The sequence below is a fragment of the Cibotium barometz genome, chromosome 24, assembly GCF_041138505.1.
Source record: "Cibotium barometz isolate CiBa-2024 chromosome 24, ASM4113850v1, whole genome shotgun sequence".
In the NCBI taxonomy this organism is placed as follows: domain Eukaryota; kingdom Viridiplantae; phylum Streptophyta; class Polypodiopsida; order Cyatheales; family Cibotiaceae; genus Cibotium; species Cibotium barometz.
Window position 1 is genome coordinate 50,409,155 of NC_141069.1, and position 17,950 is coordinate 50,427,104.

At 42.9% G+C, this 17,950-nt stretch overlaps 1 protein-coding gene across 1 annotated transcript; it reads right to left on the reverse strand.

Annotated features, from left to right (window-relative positions):
* Positions 1–8,940: 8,940 nt before the first annotated feature.
* Positions 8,941–16,399, reverse strand: LOC147625415 (uncharacterized). Its single transcript, XM_086819014.1, has 3 exons — positions 16,164–16,399; positions 14,789–16,059; positions 8,941–9,636 (listed from the first exon to the last, which is right to left on the reverse strand). Exons 1-3 carry the CDS (start codon positions 16,261–16,263, stop codon positions 9,085–9,087), a joined length of 1,923 nt encoding a protein of 640 aa, XP_086675140.1. The 5' UTR covers positions 16,264–16,399; the 3' UTR covers positions 8,941–9,084.
* Between the last annotated feature and the right edge of the window lie 1,551 nt (positions 16,400–17,950).

The window sequence follows — 17,950 nt, forward strand, 5'->3', positions numbered from 1 at the left end:
CACAACATGTCTTAAATTATTTTTTTGTTATGGCTACGTGTTCTTGGATATGGAAATCATGGTGTTTGCACAACATGGTTGCGTGTTGTTGCATGAATGACATAAATAAAAAAGGGGGCTAGAAGCAGCTCCCCTTTTTTTATTTATGTCATGCATGCCTAATCCATCAAATAATTATGTCATGAATTCCCAATCATGCATGCCCAATCCTGGCAATAGAATCACCAAGGCCAACCTAGTGTTTGGCTTCTCTTGTGGCTCCATAGGGTAACAAGACCTCTCCCTCTAAGTACTAAGGAACCACCTCCTTAAGTAGATCTAGATCACTAGAAACAATCTAATTTTTTACAAAGGCCCTCAAATTCCCTCAAGCAAGAATCTCATTGAAGAAGCTTTAGACAACTTAATCCATCAAACAATTATGTCATGAATTCCCAATCATGCATGCCCAATCCTGGCAATAGGATCACCAAGGCCAACCTAGTGTTTGGCTTCTCTTGTGGCTCCATAGGGTAAGAAGACCTCTCCCTCTAAGTACTAAGGAACCACCTCCTTAAGCAGATCTAGATCACTAGAAACCATCTAATTTTTTACAAAGGCCCTCAAATTTCCTCAAGCAAGAATCTCATTGAAGAAGCTTTAGACAACTTAATCCTCTTCATCAACTCAAGGAAGTTGGCTAGTGGTGCATGGCCAATCATCTACAACAAAGGTAGTAAGATAACCATACAATATAATCTTAGAAAGAGACACCATACAATATACTCTTGATAAACCTTTACCTGTTTAGGTTGTCTAAGGTAGATCTTAGTGTAGTTTTTGTACACCTATCCCTTTTTGTACCTTTTTTGCATACCCATTGAGTCAACATTTTTTAGCTCCTCCCATTTATGCTAACCAACTAGCTGGCTTAATCCCAAGCCTAAAGAATCTCCATTGGATAGCCAAACCATCTGTTGGTACATATATATATGTGGGTAGCCAATGGCCAAGGCCACTACCATTGGGAAGCAGCCCGCGTCGACACAGGCTGCTTCCCAATGGTACTGGCCTTGGCCATTGGGAACTTCTCTGTTATGATTGATGACCATGCCACTGTCCTATGATTTCTCTCCCAAGCATAAAACATGTGTCTGGGATAAGATTTTTAGCTCATCACTATGTCTGATATCATTTTCAAACTCTATATTGATAGCCCTCCAGTGCTCATCCCAACTCTACTGAATGGCATCAGTGACCAAGTGATGTACACAAGGACACTATAAAAACCCCCTTTTCCTCCATGTAACCCTCATGTTGAAAGGCTCCCTTTAAAGAAGAAACACCATCTCACAATCCACGGACTTTGGCATGTGGAATCGATGCGGGACTGTAGAGCTCATAATCTTTGTCCTCCTTATGATGTCCTCACCACGAATCATGGTCATGTCACCTTCCTCACTGGCCCTTGGCTCATTCTCAGAGGTGGATACATATGGCACGATTTAAAGGGAAGCCTCCATTGCAATTTGAGGGCATAAAGGAATAGGACTCTAGAGCTCATAATCTTTGTCCTCCTTATGATGTCCTCACCACGAATCATGGTCATGTCACCTTCCTCACTGGCCCTTGGCTCATTCTCAGAGGTGGATACATATGGCACGATTTAAAGGGAAGCCTCCATTGCAATTTTAGTCTCATCAACTTGCTCTCCCCCCCCGCCCCCCCCCCCCCCCCCCGCTTCATCCATCCCACTGCCATCGCCCTAGAAGCCTCTTTCAACTCATCAATAGTCAAAGAAATAACTTTCTCCATTATTTGTTTGTTGCTTTCCTTGAGCAACACTTGATTGCTCTTTCTTTTTGACTTTTTTATTTTGTTTCCTACCAGTTTTTCTCTCCATTCTCTGAACACAAAACAAAAACACAACTCAATCATGCATGGAGAATATGTATCCTACCTTCTGCATCAAAACAACTACAACATAAGAACTTCAAAGTTACTCCATACAAAAAAAAAGTCATGACAAAACGATTCACACCATTGGCCATCACTTGACCATGGCTTGGGCATAGAAGTGATTGTAAACATATTAAAAATTAACATCATATACTCATAGAAGTGATTAACATGCATAGAAGTAACTATGGCATTCACGGTAGTGGACCTAAAAACATCGTATGAGCAAACATGAAAACTAAATAATAGAAAAAAATAGAACTCTTCTATCCTTGCCAGTAGTAGCCACATACATGTAGGATAGAATGACTTAGCTATAGAAGCTTTATTTAACACTTCAAGATAGCATGCATTAGGGAATGAGTCAAGATCAAGACAACCATGATATTCAACCTAAACCCATGAGTCAAGATCAAGACAACCATGATATTCAACCTAAACCCATGAATGAGACAAACCATTTGTTGCCCAAGGCCACTACCATTAGGATGCAGCTTGCGTCGATGTCGGCTGCTTCCCAATGGTAGTACATCAATGCTTGACATGCCAGAGATCTCGTAAGATGCCACCTTTTCTTGGGTTGAGTAACGCCATCACTTGCCTTCCGATCTGGAGTCAACTCGGGTTGATTCCTTTTTGGGTTTGGAACCACTAGATCCATTGGTATATGAGATAAGGTTTGGAAAGACCCATGAGTGAGTTGAATTATTAACCCCACTAGGAGTAGGTTTGGTGCAACTATGGTGGCTGGAAGATCTTCATATCATAGGAGCAACATCAACATCTCCTGGGTAGCCAAGTGATATTAGTAACCAACCTCCCTCTAAATTCCATTATCAAAACTCCAAGTGATATTAGTAAGACTCCTGGGTAGCCAAGCCATTTGTTGTCTAAGGCCACTACCATTGGGAAGCAGCATGTGTCGACGTGGGCTGCTTCCCAGTGATGGTAGTGGTCTTGGCCAACACACGGATTGGCTAACCACATATATTCATGAACCAACACATGGCTTCCTAATGGCAGGGCATCGATGCTTCCCAATGGTATGGAAATACTCGCTCCAAACCCAAACCAACTGGTGGGAGATAGGAGATTTCTAGTTTTGGGGGTGAATAAACTATAGCCTACTTGGCGTGCCCTAAAAGTATTGTAAAAGAAACACTAGTTTTACTTCCAGCAAGATGCCACCTCTGCTGCTTGGGTTAACTTCCCCATTGTAATATCTGCAACCGGTTTAGCCAAGCCATGCAGATATTACAATGGGGAAGTTGACCCAAGCAAAGATAAGGTTTGGAAAGGGGACGGGTTGAGCCCCCTTTGGGTTTGAATCTACGCGGACTAATTCCTAATGGTAGTTGCCTTGGCCAACACATGGCTTGGCTACCCACATATATACATGTACCACATATATGCATGGCTTGGCTTGAGCCCCCTTTGGGTTTGAAACTGCTAGAGATAAGGTTTGGAAAGGCCCTTGAGGTGTTAGTTTATTAACCCCACTAGGAGTAGGTTTGGAACCACTATGGTTTCAAGAATCATGTTGGTCTTAGAAGTCTCAAAATCACACACAAACTTCTATTCTCTTTCATGCTAAATTGAGACTACCCCTTTGTATATGAGTCTATATGATGAATCTCAAAACACTTACTACCTAAAGAAAACATCTAACCAAAAGTCCTGGTGGATCTCGCTCCTTATGAATGCCATGCTCAGACAACTGAGAAGATCCATTATCTCTTTATCCACCACAAATTGGAACCACCCTGTAGAACTACCTAATGTTATGTACCACAAAGGTAGAGGGCATCCCAGTTGATAGGCATGGAAACATCAATAGACTTTTTATGACATAGGTCCTAACATCTCATACCACCGAGACAGAACCCCATGTAAAATCCATGTTAGATACATAAGTCTAAGGTGGAACAACATATTTCTCCCTAACACTCAAACTTGATGAAGCAACCAACCTCCTTATTAATTCCATTATCAAAACTCCAAGTGTCATTTAGTAAGGCTCCTGGGTAGCCAAGCCATTTGTTGGCCAAGGCCAGTACCATTGGGAAGCAGCCTGTGTCGATGCGGGCTGCTTTCCAATGGTAGTGGCCTTGGCCATTGGCTACCCACATATATATATGCACCAACACATGGTTTGGCTATCCAATGGTGTCCTTAGTTTGGCTACCCAACATCCAAAACAAGTTCCCTTGGGAGCCACCTGAGGACACCACACGTTTCTAGATTTTTGTCCAAAACAAGTTTCCTTAGGAGCCACCTAAGGACACCACACCAAAACACATGAAACCAATATGCAACAACAAATCATGAAAAGAAACCATCCATAGAGCCAATGAAGTTGGAAGGTCACATTGTATTCTCATGGTCACCTTTGAGAAGAGAAAACATAGCTTTTGTAGTCTGTTTCTCTTCAAAAAGTGAAAGCCATTGCAACCTCACATCCGTGCTCACATCACACAAAGCAAGTAAATTAAGCTTCTCCACGAAATAAAACTATCTTCACTCCATTTCAAAGAGAGTACTACCTTCTTCTATTCATCACCCAACTTTGGATTCAAAATATTCAAGATCTGCCAAGGCCAAAACAATCTTCAACTCTAGAGTGGTAATGACTTTCAAGACATACATTGCAAGGTAGAAGCCAATGAATGCACCAATGTGATACCTTGCCTATTCTATCTGAATACTTTCGAGTAAGGTTGCCAATTTCTTTTTTCTCCAACTTAGCAAACTCCTCATTGGACACTTGACCTTTGAGAGGACCAAGCCTCTTCTCCAGTGCATTTTGAAATTGCACCTACATAGACCACACTATATAAACTATAAAAAAAGCACAACACTACATTAGCTGTCCAACATGTGCATGGAAACCTACATTATAAACAAGCTTTCCAAGGTATCCTCGTGTCAAGGGGAACCATGGCTCGACTCCCTTGGTGTTTCTTTGATGGATGGCATCTATTGTCTTCGCATCCGAGTCAGGAAGCTCTCTTAAAAAATCATGGAAGTTAGCCGAGATAATATTTGTAGTGTTGACAATCTCGTCTCTGAGTGAGGGCACCACAAGGGCGTGCGCCGAGAGACTACATATAAAAACAAGAAAGGAAGGTTAAATTTTTGACAAGCATCCCAATGACATACCACACTCTAAAAATATTACATAACAAAAAAATATTATGTCGAGAGTCTCGTGAATAAACCAATCTCACTGACCTTTCTAGGATCAATAACTGTGCAAAACACTCACATGTCGACTCTTTGTGTCAAAGAACTCTGTTATGATTGATGACCATGCCAGTGTCCTATGATTTCTCTCCCAAATATAAAACATGTGTTTGGATAAGATTTTTAGCTCATCACTATGCCTGATATCATTTTCAAGCTCTATATTGATAGCCCTCTAGTGCTCATCCCAACTCTATATTGATATCCCTCTAGTGCTCATCCCAACTCTAGTGCTCATCCCAACTCTATATTGATAGCCCTCTAGTGCTCATCCCAACTCTAGTGCTCATCCCAACTCTATATTGATAGCCCTCTAGTGCTCATCCCAACTCTACTAAATGGCATCAGTGACCATGCTATCCTCCCCAAGTGATGTACACAAGGACATTATAAAAACCCCCTTTTCCTCCATGTAACCCTCATGTTGAAAGGCTGCCTTTAGAGAAGAAACACCATCTCGCAATCCACGGACTTTGGCATGTGGAATCAAGCGGCATAAAGGAATAGGACTATAGAGCTCATAATCTTTGTCCTCCTTATGATGTCCTCACCACGAATCATGGTCGTGTCACCTTCCTCACTGGCCCTTGGCTCATTCTCAGATTACTTGTTGTAGGATCCAACTTAGTCAAGATTTTTGTGCAAGAGATAGCATGGGGTGGATTGAGTGCTACTCATGAGAGGAGTATATGACTTGGAGATTTAGTGAACAGATTGCGGTCTTCCATCACTCGGCATATGGTTACATTGAACAAGAGGGCAGCATGAAAAAGGTAATGTGACTTGCCCTTTTAATGCCATGTGTCAGGTGTGTTGTTGTTTCTATGGTGTTATGTAATTGGATTCTTTGCATGGTTGAGTTTATACGTGATTCTTGATTGAAAATGCAGTTTCGAATTTCTATTATGTACCTGGTGCAAAAAGAAGGATGTTTGCACCCACTTTCACTCGAGCAAGTAGACCATTGTTTGAGGCTTTGCGAATGGGATCCATGGACTCATGTGTTATGCATTACCCAAGCGCACTATCAGTAGTGGAGGATTAGCGCTTTGAGGTGGTGAGCCATACATTTCTATCATGCTTCTTGGAGCTACTATGTCATCCATGGGGTATTGTCTTGGAGTTAGGGTGTGGCACAACACCCGCTCTAAAGGCATGCCTCTGTTCAGGGAGATCATGTGTTTCATTGGGACGTAGATGATGCCATCATCTCCAGCTACGTAGATCCATACTTGTGCAGCTATATAGGTGCAGGCTCTTCTTTGAGGATGATAGTGGATGAGCACTTGGAGGATGAGATCGATGCTCGTGCAAGGGTCAACCCCTATGATGCCTAGTGAGCTTTGATAGTCCCTTTCTGACTTCTTTTGCTCCTTTTTGCTACATTTGGTGTGTGGAGCTTTTCTACTAGACTGACATTCCCAATGTTCCGCTTTGTGTCTTTATCTCTGTCATATAGAGTGTTCCTTGTTCACTGTATGTGGTTATGGATCACTATTTTTATCTTGATGTTTTGGGTATTTGGCTTTTTCTTGGCACAAGTAGTTTGGACACCGGCACTTAATTTCATATTTGAATTCATCATGTCTTTTCTATCACTCTCTTTTTGGTTGATGAGTTGAAATGGAATTAACAAATATATCCTTAACCTTTTGGGACTCAATGCAAGCTTTGTATTATTGACACGTGTGCTTTTGTTGTCATTGTAGTGCATTTTCCTCTTATGCGAAGGCTGTAGCTCAAAGAAGGTTGCTGACAAGAAGTATGAAGGGATGTCACGAGCACGTCATCAACAATTGTGCTTTTATGTGGATGATGAATGTGAGGAGGGTTAGATAGTGTGCTAACAACCATCCTCTCCATCCTCTCAAATGATGTGTTTGTTGTCTTTGATGTCATGACATGTACACTTTGAATTCCATTTGTTTTTTTTTTTGTTCTCATGGTGGCAACAATGATGAGTGTTAGGAGGGTTAGATAGTGTGCTAACAACCATCCTCTCAAATGATGGTTGGATAGTGTTAGGAGGGTTAGATAGTGTGCTAACAACCATCCTCTCAAATGATGCGTTTACTGTCCTTGATGTCATGACATGTACACTTTGATTTTAATTTTTTATTTATTTGGTTTTCATGGCTATGATGAGTATGAGGAGGGTTAGATAGTGTGCTAACAACTGGCATCCTCTCGAATCATGCATTTGTTGTCTTTGATGTTATGACATGTACACTTTGATTTCCATTTGGTTTTTATTTGGTTCATAGCTCTCGCATGTATTGGTAGATTGTTAATATGAGTTAGTGCTTGAAAAACATTGCTTGTAGGGTGAGAAAGGGTTGATTGCTTTGTCTTGCATTAACTCTATTTTTGTGCTCTAATTATGTTACGTGATTCGCCATTTAGGGATGCGTGTTGAATTGAGAAGACTAAAATAAATTTAAAATATATTATGAAGACTGAAATGAGAAGACTAAAATGAATTTAAAATATATTATGAAGACTTAAATGAGCTGGAGCAATAGGGTTTTGCTGTCACTCGAGTTTGGGGCTTGCTTGGTTTTGCTCGCTCGGTGTATTGTATATACCTCGCTGTTAATTAAACTTAGATTTTATATTTTAAGAGTTAATTTAAAAGTTGAACATAAAAGATTACTAAGAAGACCTGTGCTTGGCTCCATAAAGCTCTCAAGAAGACATGTTCTTAGCTCCGATTCAAGCTCACAAAGAAGACACGTTCTTAGCTCCAATTAAGCTCCTAAGGGGACAAGTGATACCAAAAAGACTTGTTCTTAGCTCCAATTAAGCTCCCAAGTGTTAAACTAGCCATCTATGAACTGTCTTATTTATTTTTTATAGGGACTAAATCCACCTCTCCTTAAGAGTTTCCTCAATTCCCATGGGAACACCACATGATCTAGATTTTTTTCCTTTTGTATCCTTAGACCTTTAATTATGAAGGACCAAATTTAAAAAACTAAAAGTGTTAAGAAAATTCACAAGGGCAGTGAGAAATTATATGGGAATATGAGCCATGTGTTGAGACCAATATCATCAACAAAAAGCTCATTGATGAGTCAATGAAACTTTACTCAAGCATCACAATTCTCGTAATCACCCTCACTAGCAACCATTCAACCTAAATTTTTAACACCTAGATAATCTCAAGTGGAAATCTCTATTTGATGGAACAAGCGAGGGCACCATTCAAAGCCTCTAGCACATTGTCCACTTGGGGTAAATTTTTAAGCATGCCATTGAAATTAGAAGCTAATCATAAAAGATCACCAAGAAGAATTGTGCTTAGTTCCAATTAAGATCACTTAAACATACTTTATGAAGAGATCACGTAAATGCAAGTGTGTGTGATGATGAGCTAAGGGGGGGGGTTTATACATATATATGTTGTGGTGGGCAAGGAACACCTCTTTAGATGCATAGGCATGCTTTATGGGTAGCTATGGGCACCTACATGTAAAACACATTCATAGACATCAAAAGATACCATCAATGGAGGGTAGTGACAATGTAAGGCACCAACTCAACAATGAACTAGACAAGAATTTCTCTTTTGTGAGATCCTACTGCTAGAAGAAGTGGTGGTGGTGGTCATAAAAGAGAAGAATTTCTGAGAAGTGGTGGTCATAAAAGAGAAGAATTTCTCTTTTAAGAGATCCTATTACTAGAAGAAGAAGAAGTGGTGGTCATAACAAAGAAGAATTTCTCTTTTATGAGATCCTAATGCTAGAAGAAGAAGTGGTGGTGGTGGTGGTGGTGGTGTTATGGTGGAGGTGGAAGTGGAAGTGGAAGACGAAGAAATTATACTCCCTAAGAAAACAAAATGGCAAGAAAGGTAGCTTAATTGAGAGCAACTCGAACTTAAATTACAGAATTATCTCATGAAGACTAGGGCGTTCCCATGTGGTGTTTGAGTTTGACGTAGGCAAGCAAGCCAAAGCCGGCAAGCGCACCGGAGGCAGCGGCAGCGTGGAGGGCGTTTTTGGAGGAGGAGGAAGCACCGGGGAAGATGTCCGAGAGGAGGCTCTTGGCGTTCTTCTCACACAAGGCACTGCGATCGCGCGCCTGCCGGAGCGCCACCTCTAGGTGAGCGGTGATGTCCTTCCACTTGAAAAGCTCGTCCTCCATGTCGTGCAGACTGTTGGAGAGTCCCATCGCCAGTTTCTGGATATGTTGCTGGAGCTCTTTGTCGACTGTTTGGAGGTCGGAGCGCTCGTTGAGCCAGGAGGAGAGCTGGGACTCGAGAGCTGAAGTGGGCGAAGGCAGGAGGAGGAGAGGCGGCGCTGCTGGATGATCGGTGGCGGTAGTGGATCCTGGCTGTCGGAGCTGCCTCATATCTTGCGTCAGGGCACGCTCTCGCAGGCGGAGAAGCGCCATTTCTTGAAGTGCCCCTTCACGAGCCGCCTTCTCATTCTCCAACTCTTGAGCCATCCGTTGCATCTGCAGATCATAACGTCAAGATTTCAAAAAATCAATTTAGTATTCCTATATTTTTTATTACATTTATTTTATTTATTGATTAGGCAACATAGCGAACTTTTTTTTAAAAAAAATGGAGGGTTATTTTAGAGATGGAATTGACAGACCGCATGCTTGCCGTTAGGCATGCGGGAGAATGGAGCAGGTATTGAACCTGAACTATCACGGTGTAGGTATAGAGCCCTTACCAGTAGGCCATCTCCCCCGCCTCAACGTAGTGAACTTAAGCTAGTGGGGTGGAGTATTGACCCCGCACCATTGTTGAAAGTTCAACCAGTTTCATTGAAAAATTGCATAGCTTAATCAGTTTTATTGAAAAATTGCATAGCTTAATCGGTTTTATAACCAAAATTTAAAAATTTTGAATCTTTAAATTCAAGGCTAGCCAAAATTACAACCAATTTTTGTGACAATTACACTAAAGGACGGTTTTTTTCTGACACTACCCCGCACCCCTTTGCCCCCTGTGTGGGATTTTAAAACCTCTGTGCAATTAAAAAAAACTAGACTATAAAAGGAATGTTACTAAAGTAAGGTTTAAACAAATCGTTAATGTATTAGCTTGAGAGAGTGTATTAATTATTAACTCTTCAAATTTATCTTTTTTTGGAAAAGTAGATATATAATTCTATTATATCAGATAACTAGATAAACCCTTTCATAAGGAACAAAGATACAAAGGGTCACTTCTACTTCCTAAAATCGTAAAATAGCTAGGATCTCGTCACCTTATCCCATTGCAAAAAGTCAGCTTCCTTGTTACATAAATTCAAAGTCCCATTAATAAATCAATTAATGTAAGGTTTGTGACTTGTTATCAAAAGCATACTAATTATATTTTTAAATATTGTTTAAATAAGTTATAAGAGGAATCATTGATGCTTAGCTTGAGAGAGAGTATTAATTAGCTCTCATGGATCGATTAATTATACTAAGGGTCATGACCTATCAAAGTATGTCACTTGTCAAAGGTTCATGACTTTCACTTATGTTCCTTACAAGGTTGATTTTTTACACTTTCGCCTAAAGTCTCTCCCTCTCAAAGCCCAACCAATGCCGTTATTTCAAGACATTCTTTCCACATTGGAAGCTTGCCACTTGTGGACTCTGCATGCTTGGGACATGGGCTAAGTGTGTAGGCAGATGTCTTCCTCCCTTCTCTCGCTCTCTCACAAACCCTAAGTCTCACCATCACTCATTTGCCTCCCTCTCTCACTCTCCTCTCAAAGCACAACAAACACACACAGATTAGCATGTCCCAGCCATGCTAGAAGGACTCTAAGGATTATGAAGGAAGACTCTCTCTCTCTCTCTCTCTCTCTCTCTCTCGCCTACATGGGGACATTATAGCATGAGGGAGATAGTTCCTCGAGCTACTAAACCACACATGGCGTAGCCATCTTCAACGGGATGTCTCTTTGGCCTTCTTTTAGAGCTCTCACATGCTTCGCACATGGTGGAGGCTCAAGTACAATGGATAACTTGAAGGGATCTCTAGCTTTAGTCACATCCATACATGCCTTCACCATTCCCACCCATCCCCCTTGGAGTCGACCATGCCTATCTCTCCTTCAGCCTTAGCTTTTCCTGACCATCCTCACCACCCATATCCCACTACACCCAGATTCACTTCCACCATGATGGAGACTCGACTTCCTTCGACCATCCTCACCACCCATATCCCACTACACCCAGATTCACTTCCACCTTAGCTTTTCCTAACCATCCTCACCACCCATATCCCACTACACCCAGATTCACTTCCACCATGATGGAGGCTCGACTTCCTTCGACCATCCTCACCACCCATATCCCACTACACCCAGATTCACTTCCACCTTAGCTTTTCCTGACCATCCTCACCACCCATATCCCACTACACCCAAATTCACTTCCACCATGATGGAGACTCGACTTCCTTTGACCATCTCTACTGACATCTAACATATATAGATCCCAATCTCCCACTAGCCAACTTCACCTCTTAGCTCACCACAATCTTAGCCACATTTTCATCCACCACTGCCAAATCCCCTACCACCATGAATGATTAGTATGACGAGGAATGCCACAAAACACATGAGCATCTCCTATGTGAGGTTGCAACTGGCCAAATTCGAGAGTGAGATGCTCAAAAAATAAACCAGTACACAACCAAATGTAATAAATGAGCACATGTTAAGGGCTTATACCAAAAGAGGGCTGGGGAAGAAAACTTGGGAGAAATGCCCACCCACACCCATCACATCTCCATCCAGGCATCTTGGCACACAACATGACTTTTGTGTACAATGGGATCTCATAGTAAACCTTGGGAAAACCAAGTTATGGTCTTCAACACATCCCCTCTTTTCACATCTCGACTGAGTTTCACTTACATGGTAATGGGATCTCATAGTAAACCAAGTTATGGTCTTCAACACATCCCCTCTTTTCACATCTCGACTGAGTTTCACTTACATGGGCAGCCCAAAGGAGATTGCAAACTCGTGTATTTGGGAGTCACTTTTACCGGACCAATCTTCTCGCGCGATGAGCCATGGTGCATAGGCTAGATTGATGCAAGGGTATGCTTCTCTTGCTCTCATGGAGAGGAAATGCTTCCAGGCCTGTTTCTAGGAGCCCAGGACCAAGATGTGGCTATTTGGCACCTTGGTCACTCTGGCATTGATGTATGGAGCACCTTTTTAGTAAGGCACTCGATCTCATAGCGGCCAAATGGCCGAAGATAGAGAGGCTTTAAGTCATGATGCTCTCCTATATGATATGTAGTTAACCATCAAGCCCATGGGATATTATCCTAGCAGTGTTTGTTATAGCACCCACAGCAGTAGAGGCACTCTTCCAGGCAATCACATACATCAATGTCATGGCCCCCTACAGACTCCCGAGGCTCACCCTATAGTCTTCCAAGAAACTAGCAGTAGAGGGGTAGTCATGTTATAGTTGAGTATGCAGCTGGTTCATGAGACAGAGACTCAAGATGGACCACCTCCCACCACTGGACTCCCCATTCAATAGGCTCTTTCAGGATGATAGGAACCAATGTGATTTATTTTTAGGACTGTGCATATAGGATACTTGGACCACAACACATGAGTCACTAGATCACACAAACAATAGTACTACAAGGATACTTTCATGAGGCTTATAGCGGATGGTTTCATATTGAGGGTCAGATATCTTGACATATACATGTCACATGCCATGCAAATTATTGCAGTGGGCCAATTGTTAATGCCATCGCATTAGTTGGGGATAGATACGAGGAGAGACATGCAGATACCTTGTGAGGAGAGGATATGCACTATATGCCAAAGGGAGGTCGAGTCAGATGAGCACTCCATATGTAGGTGCACCATATATTATGAGATTCGAGGGAGGTTCCACTGTCTCTTCAGAGAGGGTTTTGGACACTTATCCAAGATCATGGATTATCTAGATCAGTGATGTCTAGGCCTCTTCCTAGTAGAGCTTCATTACAACAAAGAATCATTGATTAGAGAGTCGAGACCTTGAATGGGAGACATCCACCTTGAATGGGAGACATCCACCCTAGCCCTAGGCAACCATCACTCACTTGTTCAACCACAAGACACCAGCCATGGATGGCATACCCACATCCTCATTGAGTCACACATTCTCGAGTGCTCGACCCACCACCAGACCGCACTTTGGTGTGACTCTAGATTGGGCCACAACACTACAGCAAGCTTGAAATCCCAAACTCCCTGGACCTCACGAGAGCAACACAGAAATCAGCCATAGCTTGAGGAGATCTTGGAGAGGCACATAGTCACTTTCCCACACCCAATGGATATGTAGAGCCTTCTACAAGCTACCCCCATGCTTGATATTGTTAATGGCCCCCTCCTCCTATCGGGGGGTTAGCTCCATAGGCTATATGATGATGATGATCCCATTTTGTATCATATGACTTGGATTTGGCATTCCCAACTCATAGCTCTAGTTTTTGTTTTTGTTTTTCTTTTGTACCATGATGCAATTATGTGGACACTATTGTATCACTTTTGGTCTCATAGCCCCATTGGGTCTTTTAAAGATGCTTTATATAACACACACTCTCTCTCTCTCTCTCTCTCTCTCTCAAGGTGGCCCGAGAAAGAGAGCTCTAGCACATAAGGTAAAACATGGGTAGCACACAGTGGGACATTAGGGAGTTTCCATACTAGGACACAAAAAGAGGGGAGGGGTAGGGGTAGTTGCGAGGGCCTTAAAAGTAGGCTTCATTCTAATGCTTTATTTTAGGAATTATTTAATGTGCAGGAGGTGCATTCATAAAATTGTGCAATCTCTAAATAAATAAATAATGTCCCCCATGAAAATAAGTTCTAATTAAATTAATTGATTACATTTACATAGAATAAACCAATGACTTGCTTCTCTTTTGAAGGTTTTACATAGTGGCTCATTTAGAGTTATGTACACTTATGATGTAGTACTATTGATTACATGCCAAATCAATATTATCAATTTGTCAAATTTCAATGGATGTAATACTATAGATGGATAAGCTTAGATGTCAAAATTCAATGGATGTAATACTATAGATGGATAAGCTTACTTTTCTCAACTAGAGAAGGTGCTAGTTTTAAATGAAGGCATGTCAAATTTCAATGGATGTAATACTATAGACGAATAAGCTTACATGACAAATAAATGTTATCATTAGCAAGTAGCAAGTATTTGTAAGTATGATATTGACTTGGATTTGAATTTGCAATATAATTTTCGATTTACCATGTGTCATGTGGTAGACTATGGGGTTGGTGGTAATGCTGAAATTTAAAGCCTTCAAGAGAGCATGAAAGCCCTTCAAACCTTCTAAAAAAGCCTCTTAGAAAATAGGCTTGCAAAAGAAGGCCACCATATATATTTTGAAGGTGAACGTAGTTTATGAAAAATTTCTCTAAATTTAAGGTCTTCAAATTGAAGGGTTCAAATTTCAGCCCTCGCGATTGGGGCTGGTCAACCTAACGGGTCTAGATGTGTTCGATTATCATTTTATCTTAAAACAAAGTGCTGAGGCTCGTCGTGCTCATTGGTAATTTAGTCGTGAAAGGCATGTTCATCATAATGTTGAAGCTTGTACCTGAAACCGGATGTCAGCGGCCTCCTGCCGTAGGTCGCGCGCCGCTGCCTCCGCTCTCTCCGCCCTTTCCACCGTCTTTCGCCTGGCCTCCACCTCGCCGGCTACCCGCTCCAGGGCTTCCTCCAGCTCAGCCTCCAGCCGCCCAGTCTCGGCTGCTGCCCTCTGTTTCTCCGCCCTTAACGCCGCCTGCCTCTCCTCGAACTCCTCCAAGCTCTCCAGCACCGCCGCCACATCCCTCTCCAGCCTCACATTCTCGTTGATCAGCCGCTTCTCCTCATCTCTCAGCCCCTCGATGGTCCGCCGGGATCCCTCCATCTCCTCCACAACTCTGGCCCTTGCCATGTCCGCCTCGCGGCTAACCTTTCCCACTGCCTCTTTCAACCGCCCGATCTCCGCTTCCAGGACCTCCTTCTGCGCCTTCGCCGAAGAGAACTCTATAGAGAGCCGGCTGTTCTGCGACTGCAAGTCGCCCAATTCATCCTTCAGCATCCGCACCTCGGCCTCTGCATCTCGGTTCTGAGATCGCAGCCGCCCATTCTCGTCACCCAACAAACGGCTCAGATTGCACAACCGCTGCACGTCGGAATCCAGTGCGAGCGTTCTGACGTTTCCGTTGGCCGGCGAAATCTTGTCGACGACGGTAATGGCCGCATCCTCCACGTCCCGCCTAGCTTTACCCAGAGCCTCCTCCAACGCCCGCTTCTCCTTCTCCAGACAGTGGTTCTCCGCTAGGAGAAGCCTCTTATCTTCCGACAGGTCTGCCACCTCGCTCTTCAAAGAATCAATCTCCGGCAGCTCCTCCTCTTTAAACAAATCAAGGCTCAATGGGTCAAAGAACTTCGCCTCCGTCGTCGGTTCCCCCGGCAACCCTTTAACAGACGGTCGGCCGTACTCCGGCAATTCTTTGACGGAAGCTCTGACATTAAATTCGATGTTTTCGGGCGGGGAGCCCGTCAAGGCGGGCGAAAGCATGTTGTCGTATTGGCTGGCGCGCAGCCGCCGGACTTTCTGCTGGAGGGCGGCGTTGTCCTCTTGTAGGACGCCGAGCCGGTTGACAAGCTCGTCGTTGATGTGGAGAAGGCTGGCCGTTCGACCGTCACGATGGAAGCCGGAAGGAGTGTCGTCGTTGTCGTCGCTGCCGGAAGAGCTGTCGGCGCTGCTGGCCGCGGAATGGCTACTGGAAGTGCTGCATGAAGAGGCGATACTAGTCGCCCGTTTGATGCTACACCTGCCGGCGGACTCGTCTTGATTGAACCGACCGAATGCATGACCTAAATTAATTGAAACTTGATCAGAATTTATTATTTATAATGCTGCAATTAAAGACACGTTTTGATTAATCTTATGAGATATGGTTTGTATCGTAAGGTTCTACCGATGGCCTGTGGCTGTGCTGAAATCCTGTGCTCGAACCGCTCCATAGAATACTCCACGAAGACGTTGTTCTCCAACGAATCAATATCTGGGTCGAGCATTGCATGCACCCAGATGTTCTCTGCTACAACCAATCGTCGACTTTGTTGTCGGCGGCTATGAAGGCACAGAGTCTCACGGATAATAACTTCAGCCTCATCTTGCTATAAACGAAGCCGCAGAGATGATGATGGTGATGATGCCACAGACAGAGACAGAGAGAGAGAGAGAGAAAGAGAGAGAGAGAGGGGTGACAGTTAACTCAACCGACATGTCCGTCCCCAGTTCACTCATTTACACACCCTATGGGCCGGACAATCTCTGTCAGCGGACAAAATAGGTCCCCGGGCCGTCAAAGATTTCGCCACTCCTCTATACATTTTTTTTTGGCAAAAAAGATTATTTGTGAAGTTCACAAATGCTCACTAAGGCCCTACCTATATCCTCATTGTGGGACATGCAATATTTCTAACACTCGAGACGCTAAGTGCTTAGCTTGGCTCATTCCTCCTCACCAAAAAAAAATCCAAGTTCCAAGTTTGATGGAATGTCTAAAGATCCTTTGTGCTCCACTCTACACACATTGTACCTTTGCTTGTCCCTCCTCATGGAATGTCATATTACCTTGCATTCTTGGCCTAAAATCATCCCTCATAGTAGACTCTATGAATGAAAATGGCAAACCACTTAAAGTGATTCCCACAAGCTCTCTTTTGGCTAGTAATGTCCCTCATAGTAGACTCTATGAATGAAAATGAAAATCCACTTAAAGTGATTCCCATAAGCTCTATTTTGGCCACATCAACAGTTTGTGTTATGTCAGTAGCCACATATATGTGTAAGCTGGTAATGTCACAATGCCATGCCCCCTTCTAAGAAACTCTTTGGCTTTCTTTACAATCAGCAAGGGAGAGCTTAACTAATTGGGAATAGTGTTTTGGAAGTGGTGAAGCCATACATACAATAGCTCTCCATGTTGAGATGTCAAACTCAACTAGAGCTGACACTCACGACGTGCCTAGGTGACCGTTCCACATTTATATCACTAGCGCATTTGGTAGCGGACACGACGGATCTTCACCAGTGATTCTATAGTTGGACTACACCTACATAGTTCACCCATCGAGTTATGGTGCATCCTTATCTTGCCAGCTCACCTATTTAGCATGTTCACATTATGGACCACTTGTACAAGGCTCATTAGGGGGCATTTGAGAATAAAAAGGGCCTTATAAGAATCCTTAATTTTAAGGAACTAAGACTATTTTTTTTGAGGTGTAAGGAGACAAAGTCATAATGAAGCCTACTTTTGGCCCTAAAAGTAGGGGATCTCCCTAGTTTTCCCTCTCTAGGATTTTCACTCTAGGATTCTCTTTCTAGCCACTAAAACTCTTGAAACATCATCAATCTTGTCCATATAGGGGCCCCAAACATATTTTTTCTTACAATTCAAAATAACTTTCAATCACATTTAATGCACTTTCATCGTATTTTTGAAGTTCCCTCTAAATTATTGAGATATCGAGCTCATCTACTGAGGCGGTGGACACTGATGACCTGCCTGGGAGATAGGCCCCACACTTACACCACTGGTATGGTTGGTGAGATCATGGGTGATATGTGTGTACTCTTATCTTTGTATATGGTATGTACAGCCTTGTCAGGAGCTCTACGGGAGGCACCGGCATACGATCTCTAATTGAGGAGCTTTCTTCGCGGGGCTGTTGAAAGATGTAATCGTGGTGTTGT